The sequence below is a fragment of the Poeciliopsis prolifica genome, unplaced genomic scaffold (assembly GCF_027474105.1).
Source record: "Poeciliopsis prolifica strain line A6 unplaced genomic scaffold, Auburn_PproV2 SCAFFOLD023, whole genome shotgun sequence".
NCBI lineage: Eukaryota > Metazoa > Chordata > Actinopteri > Cyprinodontiformes > Poeciliidae > Poeciliopsis > Poeciliopsis prolifica.
The window spans coordinates 2,393,018-2,404,021 of NW_026562398.1; the positions used below are offsets into that span (position 1 = coordinate 2,393,018).

The 11,004-nt window shown below is 41.1% G+C and overlaps 2 protein-coding genes across 2 annotated transcripts; one reads left to right on the forward strand and one right to left on the reverse strand.

The window, feature by feature from the left end:
- The first annotated feature begins 379 nt into the window (after window positions 1-379).
- LOC129370248 (rabenosyn-5) lies at window positions 380-7,738 on the forward strand. Its single transcript, XM_055046082.1, has 12 exons — window positions 380-505; window positions 1,680-1,952; window positions 2,512-2,646; window positions 2,774-2,874; window positions 2,968-3,013; window positions 3,093-3,254; window positions 3,335-3,597; window positions 3,691-3,761; window positions 4,240-4,326; window positions 4,401-4,503; window positions 5,059-5,163; window positions 5,239-7,738. The coding sequence occupies exons 2-12, from the start codon at window positions 1,790-1,792 to the stop codon at window positions 6,316-6,318; spliced, it is 2,316 nt and encodes a 771-aa protein (XP_054902057.1). The 5' UTR covers window positions 380-505; window positions 1,680-1,789; the 3' UTR covers window positions 6,319-7,738.
- Window positions 7,739-7,823: 85 nt separating this feature from the next.
- On the reverse strand, window positions 7,824-10,259 carry mrps25 (mitochondrial ribosomal protein S25). Its single transcript, XM_055046086.1, has 4 exons — window positions 10,060-10,259; window positions 9,810-9,916; window positions 9,595-9,682; window positions 7,824-9,260 (listed from the first exon to the last, which is right to left on the reverse strand). Exons 1-4 carry the CDS (start codon window positions 10,191-10,193, stop codon window positions 9,071-9,073), a joined length of 519 nt encoding a protein of 172 aa, XP_054902061.1. The 5' UTR covers window positions 10,194-10,259; the 3' UTR covers window positions 7,824-9,070.
- Window positions 10,260-11,004: the final 745 nt, after the last annotated feature.

The following is an 11,004-nucleotide window of genomic DNA, read 5'->3' on the forward strand; positions in this document are numbered from 1 at the left end:
ACTTTAGCACCTTTCAAAATAAAATTTACAAATGCTTTAACAAACAAAATAATAAATACACAAAACAAATTTAAGCAATAGGAGATTAAATATATATAAGTATGTGTTTATATTTTAACTATTCTAATTCAGAGCCAAGTCAAATTCCTTGTTTGTGTGCACAAACTTGGCAAATAAAGCTGATTCTCATTCTTCCACAAGTAGAAAGAAGTAAGACATCAGTTTCATTCAAATTAATCCCTCTTTGCTGCCCCCACCCGAAAGTAGCACTAAAACACACTTTCATCTTTCTTTCAGTCTAAAAACTCAACTCCTGAAATCGATTTACGCGTTCCGCATCGTTTGTCCTTCTTCTCCTCCCTTAGCAACGGAAGGCTAATCACATGACCAGGTGGGGCAGCCGAGGCTGTTGGAGTCGAGCTGTGAAGAAAAATCCAACCTGTCAACAACCTGTCGTTCTCGGACACATTTGTGATAATAAATGATCTCCCCCGGTGACTAGCGGGTCAGTACGTGTTTATGTGCGAGTTGAAGTTGTTCGCTTTCGTGCCTCTCGCTGCGCTGTGGGAGAAACCAAAGCAAAGCAAAGGAATATTAGCCCTATTGTGCTAACATTTTACTGCTGTCTTTCTGTAATGATGGAACATTGAAGTTAGACGCAACACCAGTTTGAAAAGGGACAAATGGGTTGCTTTAAAAGTGACTTGGATACCCAGGTATTGTATGTTGGATTAGCATAAGCTAAGAGATACTGTTACCGTGAGGAGTAATGGGGAGATGGAGCTACATTTAGCTAACTGATAGATGAAAATACAATAAAATCTTCTGTGTTAAATGCATGCATGCCTTTTTAAATTGGTATCATTTAAATTCTTAAGCCTCATTCATAAAGCTGTTATAATTATCAGGAGACTTAAATTATGCTACATTTGAGACAGTTTTAAATCTGGACACTTTGTTGTACTTTTGTTTAGCAGAGGTGGGCAATTAGCTACATTGTGGGAAAAGAAGCTTGCGGCACTGTATTGTTTAACTTTTACTAGAGTAATAGCATAATGAAGTGTAGCTACTCTTAATTGAGTCAAACTTCTGCCTTCATTACACAATGTGAGTAAAGTTCCTTAAGGATTAACATGCTTGCTTTGACCTAAAATGCACATTGAAACAGCAGAGAAGAACCAATACTTACAGAAATGTAAGAGGAGCACTACTTCATTATATTTTTACTCAAGTAAAAGTAAAACGGTATTCAAGAAATCACTCAAATAAGAGTAAAGAAAAGTGTTCTGTAAAAAGGTTACTTAAGTACTATCGGATCAGAACATCTGATTTCATATTTAAATCATTATATCATCAGACAGAAAAGAATGATAAAATTCTGGTCTTTTAAAGGGGGGTGTTATGTAAAATGTACTTTTTACATGCTATGTTATTATTCCCTCACCAAAAACATTCCTGGAGTGTTGCTTTGATTCTTTCATGCATGTTTGAGGAATCATTGAGTCTCATTTGGGGTGCCTAAAAACATTTGCCCTCACAAAGCGTCGCCTATTTCCTCAAAATCTCAGACTGGACTTTTCGGGAAGTCAACACCTAGGTGTTTCTGTTTGGCGCCTCAGTTTGCTTTGTTTCTCTGCAGCGTCTGTATTTTCTCCGCTAATGTCGTTCTCCTGCTTCAGGTGTTATGGAGCTAACTGAAGGCAGAGTACCCACCCTGTGACATGTTGGCCCAAGCAGGATCATGGCACACCGGACCTCCTCCTAAACATCACAAGCTCCGACTGTCGTCATGGCCTCCAGCTATGCACCGCCGTTTGAGGGCACAGGTGAAGTAAAGGAGGGCTTTCTCTGCCCTCTGTGCCTGAAGGACCTCCAGTCTTTCTACCAACTCCAGGGCCACTATGAGGAGGAGCATTCAGGAGACGACCGGCACGTTCGAGGACAGCTCAAGAGTATGTACAGTAGCAGAAAATCCTCCTAGTGGAATTTGGGTCAATTTATATTCCATATAACTGTGAATTATCAGAACCAGTTTACCTTCAGACAGGCTATAAGAACAAAACTGTAATTTATTGAAGCAAAGTAGTTGCTCTATATGCTTTTTCATCGAAAGGAATCATTCTGGAATGGCTGGTGTAACATCATTAGAAGAATGCAGCTGTAGAAAAGATTTATTTTTATAACAGCTTAAGTACTTTAGAAATGATAATCTAATCCAATTAGAAAGAAAGATTTACATGTTTTTATTCACAGTAAGATTTCTATAATAATCAGCCTGTGCTGTCATTTCATTATAGTTCCAGGTCAGTTTGAATTTCATTTATACTGATCTTGCTCTATTATTCTCTGACAGCAACGCTTTTGAGTCCAGAATAATTTCAGTCGTTTTGTCTTTATTTTTGTTCTTTCTTTACTGTTTTCTATATGACGAGGAGGTAAAAATGCTGAAATATGATTATTTCTGTCCCATTCAGATTGATTTTTTTTCTCCTTTTTTATTGTTATATTTAGATTTGGTTCATAAGGCAAAGAAAGCCAAAGACAAACTGTTGAAGAGGGATGGAGATGACCGACCAGACACCGGTAGTTATGAGTCCTTCTACTATGGTGGGGTCGACCCATACATGTGGGAACCTCAGGAACTGGGTAATACTCTACTTCTGGAACATTTAATGTATAAAAGTGCAAATAAAGCGAAAAATAAAGGAACAATACACAATTGTTTCAATTTGTTACATTTATCAAGTTTTTCTGCTTTTATTTTCCTCTACAGGAGCAACTAGAAGTCACCTGGACCTGTTTAAGAAACACCGGGCAGCGCGCATCGATCATTATGTTATTGAGGTCAATAAGCTCATCATAAGACTGGAAAAGGTTTGCCTAATAATTATTACAATTTGCATATTTTTCTTTCTGCTCTTTTCAATTTAATAATCCAACTATTAACTCCACAAAATTATGTTTCAGTTGACTGCGTTTGACCGAGCCAACGCAGATGCTGCTAAAATTAGAGGTTTGTTTCTTTAATACTCCAAATTGCTTTGGGCTTTCTGTCAGTTTAGCAAACTAAGGATTTTCCTCCTCTTGTGCAGCCATTGAGAAATCCGTGGTGTCCTGGGTGAGTGACTCCGATGTCCCCTTCTGTCCTGATTGTGGAAACAAGTTCAACATCCGAAACAGACGCCACCATTGTCGGCTCTGTGGATCCATCATGTGCAGGAGGTGCATGGAATTCGTTCCCCTGCCGTTGGCCCGTATGTAGTGACACGTTGAAAATCTGAAGTCATGTCTTTTGTTCTTTGTTTTTGCTAATTTTCTTTACACATTTAAACAGAGAAGCTCATCAATGGCACTCGAGAAGCTCTGTGTGTGCCTGGAAGCCCCAGTCAGTCCCAGTCTCCACCAGTAGGGGGCGGAAGCAGTGGGATGGGCTCCCGGAGGGGCAGCATTACCAGCTTGAGCAGCGTAGCGTCCATTTTGGAAGAAAAGGATGATGAGAAGATCCGCTGCTGTCACCACTGCATGGACACTCTGCTGAAGAGGCAGCAGAAGTTAGAGGAGAAGGATCACGTTCCAGACATAGTGAAACTTTATGAGGTAGGTGGAACAACTGATTCTCTCTGAGTTCCTTCCTGTCATTCATCGTTTTCCTTCGAGGCTTCCTGCTCACAAACCTTGTTTTCCTGTCAGAGGCTGAGAATGTGCATGGAGAAAGTGGAGGAAAAGGCTCCAGAGTATATTCGAATGGCTGAATCACTCAAGTAAGCATTAATAAAAAAAAATGTGTATGAAAGAAATGTAGTCTAACTGAATTATCACCCTATGCAATTATTTGTGTATTTTTTCCTTTTACTTTAAATTTGCCGGCAAAAATTTTGCCAAAATTTCTTGTGAAAAATTAATTATCAAATTTGCCTCAGTCAGAGGTGCTACTCTTAATAGCTACAGCAACCAGCTATGTCTTTGTCGCATAATCAAAGTAGCATAATTTAATTGGCTAAAAGCAGCTGGACTGATTGTTTTGGCTTAAAGTCACTAAAACATCACAGCATTTGAAGACAAGTTTTTGATGGTGAATATATGCAAGCCAATTGTTTTTTTCTGGTAAGTTTAAAGTACAAAAAAAAAATCACAAATTATGGCACAGGATAAACATTCTGTGACATTTACTTTTTCTTCCATACATTTGTGGCTTAATTTCATTCTGAAATGATGATGATCTACTTCCTCATTTCAAAGCGCCGGAGAAACCACATACAACCTGGACACTGCTGGAGGACTGAGGCTGGAAGTGCAGAAATACTACGAACTCATTGATGCTCTAAGGTCCGTGCTGGTCCTGACAGAAGGTTTTACAGCTGAAGGAACTGAGAGATTAAAATGAATTATTTTCTTCTCAGTAAGAAGATTTTAACTCTGGGGGTGAAAAGTGAGCCGCAGCCACACCCGAAGGCGCTCCAGCTACAGAGGATGATACGCTACACAGCCACGCTGTTTGTCCAGGTGATATGGGGTGGATTCACACCAGCTGTGTTTAGTAAACATGTGCATTCACACATGCTTACCTAGAACATGTGAATGCACAGTTGAACTCTGATGTGCCTACACACATAGGTCTCTCTTCAGTTAAACTGAACTCTGGTGCAGTTCAGATGCATATGCGAATGCCAAATGGAACCTCCAAAAGCAGGAAGTAAAGCACAGTGCAGGGCATTCTGGGTAAATGTAACCTAAATTAACTTGTATGTTTTGCTTTAGCGGGAGAATTGGCTTATGGCCTTACTGATGACAAAAGAGAAATCCTAAAAGATACATTTTTGTTTACATTTTGTGAAGAAGGAAGTTCTTGTTTCACTTTTTTTTAGAGGTTTCTTTAGGGTTTCTTGGTGCAGCGCCACCAAAGGCAAGAGGGGGAACAGATTTTTCAAAGGTTTTGGTTTGTTTGTTTGTTTGTTTTGGTCCCTAATTGAACAGTCTGCCAGACTATCGCCATAGTGAAGACTCTTTATGAATTGAAAACATTCATTTCCATTTATTTTTTGGTTGTTGGTTTCCCAGGAGAAGCTTTTGGGGCTGATGTCTTTGCCCACGAAGGACAAATATGAAGAGCTGAAAGAGAAGAGGAAACAGGACCAAGAGAGACGACTCCAACAAGAGAGACAGGTAAGACTCTCCACCTACACCTATATTTTCTTTCTCAGGGATAACAAGTCGCTAAATATTAAATATCGACAATAGGGGGCCCAGGAGAATCTGAAAAGGAGGCAGGAGTATGAGAAAAACCGCCCACCGGCCAATGGAGAGCTGCCACAGGCCCCCCGCATGACCAAGGCTGGCGGGTGGCTGCCCTCTGCTGACTCTGCCCACGCTCGCAGCGAGCTGGAAGATCCCCTCTTGCAGCAGATTGAAAACATCCAGTCATTCCTCCGTCAGGCGCGTGAAGCGCAACGGACAGACGAGGTCGCCATGCTGGAGGAGAACCTGCGGCAGCTGCAGGACGAATACGACCAGCAGCAGACCAGCATGGCCATCGCTCTCTCCCAAAAATTGGCGCAGGAGGAGAGCTTGCAGCAAGGGGAGCTGCAGCGCCTGGAGGCTCAGGAAAGGGAGGGAAGGGAGCAGTGGGGCTCCACTTTTGTCTCCACGCAGCCGCCCTTCATCTGGGAGCCGTCCCTGGATATCAACCCAGCAGGAGACCACCAGGTGGACTCGGGGGTAGAAACTACTGCAGAAATCCCGACTCTGAAAACCGAGGCCAGTCCATCGGCTGTCAGAGCCCTCTCCTCGCTCACACCTCTAGAGGATTCTCCTCCAAGACTAAGGAGCTTAGGGGGGCACATAACCCCGCCTAGTGGTGAAGGACAGAGCAGCACCTCCCTTAACCCTTTCGAAGAGGAGGACTCCACTCCCATTGAGGAGGATCCATCCAATCCCTTCTTCGAGGACATCAAGAAGGAAGTTTCCAACGGGAAGAAGGAATGCAACCCCTTTGATGAAGACGCAGACAGAGAGGACCAACAGGCTGAAACTGCACCAAGCAACCCGTTCGAGGAGGACGACGCAGGTAACCCATTTATTGACGGTGCTGGGAACTCACCCGAGGCCTCTACCAACCCCTTTGACGGGGACGTCGACGACGAAGCGCTGCCAGATGTGGACATGATAGAGGAAGAGCTGCTGCTCCAGCAGATCGACAACATCAGGGCATACATCTTTGATGCCAAACTCAGCGGGCGGCTCGACGAGGTTGAGCTCTTGTCGGAGAATCTCAAAGAGCTACAGTACACTCTACAGGAACAGAAGAAGAAGAGGCACTAACACACCCTGGCTCCAATCACCTGCTATTTACCAAGTTGTCCGGGGCTCGCACAGTTTAGGAATGGTCAACCCAGTTTACCGCAGTTTGGAAGAAGTCTGATCCATCACACATTAATTGAATGTGTACCTAGATTTACAGTCCCTGATTTTCTAACATCTATTTAGATCATTTAAGATTGCATAGGGCTGAGCTCAAACCCATGCATGAGTTTAAAGCACAGAGTAAAAATGTATTTGTATAGGCACACTTATGAAGTTCAAACAATGCAAAAACGAACAAAGGAAGACAGCATAATGTTATTTGAATGAGTTGGATGATGTGGTTTAGTTCTTCAGCTGAAGCTGTGAACAAAGTCCAAAACATTTAACTCTGTTCTGTGCATTTCCAACAGGGCCAAGAACAACACTGGGAGTGAAGGGTTAACTTTTAGGTCTGCAACTGTAAACATCTTAAAATTAGAATAACTTCTATTGCAGAAAACTAACTAATTGTTGACGTAAAACAATAGGTTTGTATTAAGAGTTAAAGGAGCATTACATCATAAAGTCATTTTTACTCTACATGCTAAGAAATTTAAGCTTAGAACTGTTTTTTTTCCTACACTGACAGTGACAAAAATACTTGGACATTAAAATCTGCACTAATGATTTTTTTCTGTTAATCTAAACTCCAACTTTGTCTGAAAGTGTTGATCAAATGAATTAGATAAACTGCTTTTTATGCACTTTGCTTTGAGAAACAAAAAGTCATTCGTGATTCCACCAAAAGCCAACAAAGACAAAAATAATAATAAATAAATGAATGTGCTACTGTGAGCGACGGGGTGAGGTGTTGTTTTGTTTCGTTTCCGGTGAGCCTCGTGTGGCTCTTTGATGTTGACCTCGTGGCTGGACTCGTCTTCCCCCTCTCCTGGTGCATGTTATCGCTTTCGATCTTCAATCCAGAGTTTGTCTGAACGGCTCACCCGTCCTGTGTGAACTTAACACAACACTGTTTATCAAAGAACACTGTAGACAGCCGTTACTAAATCGTAGGACGCTCAAATCTGTGCGTCTAGAAATGATTATAGAAACCTTAAAAGACACTTGTTAGATGTTTGCTAACACTACATGAATGCCAGCAGTATTATGATCCAGAGCTGCTATGTTTGCTCCAACTTGAATTTGTTGTGCTTTCCGTCATTTCTTCCATTTTCTTCGAGTTTATCTGCTAAACTGTAACATCTGCAGATCATCACAAAACTGTGGCAGATATTTTTGTGACGTTGTGAATTTCTTACATGTGTGTTTAGCGGTTGATTTTAGTTTTGAGGTCATTGCAACATCCCTGCATTAAAACAAGGAACTGCACAATGATTCACAGCCATCACTTTAATAAGAGGAAGTTTCTTCAACATAAATAAATTCATCTGTAACAATATTTTGTGATGGTTTTTTTTTTGTTCCTAACTTTGTTTCTAATCACCTGGCAGGTAAAAAAAAAATACATATGCAATTAACTGGAATTACATTTGTGGGAGTTTTATTTCAGAAAAATTAGGTTTCAACATGAACCTGGTATAGACCCCGCACAACCCAACCTGTGTTTTAAACATTCCTGCCAATTTTGACCTGCAGTAACACAAGATTAATTCTCTTAAAACAGAAATCGTTTACAAACAATAAAAATAGAGAAATATTAAAGCTAACCCAACCATCGGGATTGCAGTAGAGGATGTAAATAGACATCCTCTATGTTGCCGGAAGTAGAATTAACTTTCACAGGAATAATTAAAGTCTAGAGAGAATTGTGATGTAAATGAAAGTCAAGAGTTGGGGAGATTAGAAAGGTGAGAACTTCAGCTGGAGTCAGTCGGAGGCACATCTGTCTTTATGGAGTCATACCTGTACCAGAGAATTTGAGAAAAGTGAGATGGAGTGGTACAAACTTCTCTTTAAACTTAAATTAAAAATCTAGAGAACACATGGAGAGGCACAGAGACTCAAGTTGCCTGAGATTCAGTGTGAAATTTCCAAACTCGGCGATGATTTCACAATCACGTTGGTCCGTTATGCTTTTTCTAGTCCAAAAACTAGAAAGTACCAGGAAATGTTGCAACGCTTCATGCTTCCCTCTGCTGACAAGCTGTATGGAGTCTCTGCAGGAAACACTAGAACCAACAATGCTGACCAGCAGAAGGCCATTACTCTAACTTGACACAAATTATATCAGTGTGCGGCAAACTTATGTTGGTGATAACTTCTTTGAATTACTGAAATAAATTCTCTTATGATAACCTAAATTACAAATACGTACTTGTGTCAGCCACATTATGATTAGATTAGATTGTAGGAATTCTTTTAGAGCAGTGGAAAACTAACTGACATCAATTAGTACAACAGAAGAGCAGATGGAGGTTTCTTTGTTTCCAGGAATGGCATCATTTTGGCAGGATGAGTCAATATGGATTATGCATGTTTTACGCCATCACTCACATGCACGAGACTGAGAATTTTTGAGTGTAAAACTTTATCCCAGCAGTAACTCAAGCACACACGTTAACCTGCACAGAATTTCACATCGATGAGACATTGAGAGTTGGACGCTAACATCTGCATTGATGAATGTTAAAAGTCTGTGTGAGAATGGTGGAGCAGCTCATCACGTGTCAGTGCAATCCTGCAGCTTCTGGCTGGAGCATATGTCCATTAATACAGCCATCACAGCCAGATGAATGTCAAGAGGAGATGGAAAAGCGAGCTGCTCGGCCTCTCAGTCCTGTGACTCTGCCATCTTGGCTCTGTATTTGCCCGTCATCTCTTTTGGCAGCGGAGTGGTGCTGGGACACGGCACTTGGCCCTCCACCTCACAGATGCACTCCCTCAGACAGTACTTCTTTGGGCCGAAGTTGGAAGGGTGAGACTCCTGCAACTTGGCTTGAGCTTCAGCTTGCAACACTTCACTAGAGAGAAGAGAGCAGAACAGCTGCATTAACAGGCTGCCTCAATATGAGTTGGCTTTTTTTGACATCTCAGAGGTGGATATTAGCTTTTATCAAGGCTGATAAATTGAGTGACATGTGCTCTTGTCTTTCCCATTTTAAAAAGTAAAGAAACATAAGGTTATCACCCACTTCTCCAAATCTTCCCTTTAATATTAGGCTACCGTAATCAAATACATATTTATATGAAGCCTTTCATCTCATCTTCAGCGCTTGTTCACATCTGTAAATAAATACAAACTCATAGCAACTGCATGAACACATCTAAGTGCCATGAAACACCATCAATACTTACTCTGATTTACCCAGAATCTTCTTAACATGCTGTGAAATTTGTTTGAAGTCTTTTCCCTCCACGTCCACCAGGACTTGTTCACCATCATCTAAACAGAGACGGAGTCGATCTCAAAGTTAAGACAGCATCGAAAGCGATCCTTCACCAAAGATCATGTGAGAAATCTCTCTCTCTCTCTCTCACACACACACACACACACACACACACACACACACCCAGGTAAAACTTCAGGAAGGGCGATGGTGTCATGTTCTTGAACATCATTATTTGGACCCACGGGTTCTTGTACTGAATCTGCGGGATGTTGAAGAACACAAACTTCCTGGAAGACATGAAACAAGGAACAGACATCTTGAAACTATGCAGGCACTGATGTAAACTGTGATATTTGTAAGGGATTAAGCCATATGTGACCGCTGCGGCGTGAACCCGGTGCTTGTGTGATGCTAAGCCGGTAGCTCTGACCTTGCTCCTTCGCTCAGCTCTCCATGTGTGTTGTAATTCACCGTCATGATCTTCACCCTCTTCTTAAATATGATGTCGCCCTTCTGGAGATACTCCAGCGTCCTTCTGATCGGATACCTCCCTTTCATGGGCATGTTTATCCTCTTTCCAAATCAATCTTACTGGGAAGTCACACAAGCACACGTACGCGGTGCGTGACGCAATTTGATGACGTTTAGCTACGTCGGGGTAAACGCCACGAGCTGACGGTACTTGTAGTTTTGATCAATTCGCAGTTACGCCAGTGCTTGTTTTCTCCTTTTCTCCTGATTGTCAGACATTTTGCCACCGTTCTTCAACTTATGTTTTCATCACTGTTCCAACATACTCGAATCAAAATGCTAAACTGCCTCCTTAGCATATCAGCAGGTTTTGCACAGGTGTATTGGAGGTAAGCATCCAAAGGTTGCAGGACAGTGGCATATGGCTTAAGTTGCAGACTCCTGGCTTATGGACACTTTTGCCAAATTATTCATACTTATGGAACTTTCAATTAACACATCTTGCTGCAAACTTCAACATATCCAACTTTCTATGGCTGCAAAATAGAAGTTTTTTTTTTTTTGTTCTTTACACAAAATCCTGACAAAAAAAAACCCTTTACTCTTACACCTCTAAATAAAACCCGATGTAAGATTGTTTATACTTACTTTAAAAAAAACGACTTTTTACTACATATGACTTCCGCAGTTACAATCTCCCTTTGAAAGAATGTGTAAAAAAAATAAAAAAAATCAAAACACCACCCAGTCAGTCTAGATTAGCTGTTTCTATTATTGCAGCTTTAATTCTTTTGTCCATCTAAAATAGGAAATTTGGATGATTTTTGTCCCTGTGACAAAAAAGCATCTTGAAAATAAAAAGTAAAAAAAACCCACAAATCTCAAACTTCTTGAAATAATATTT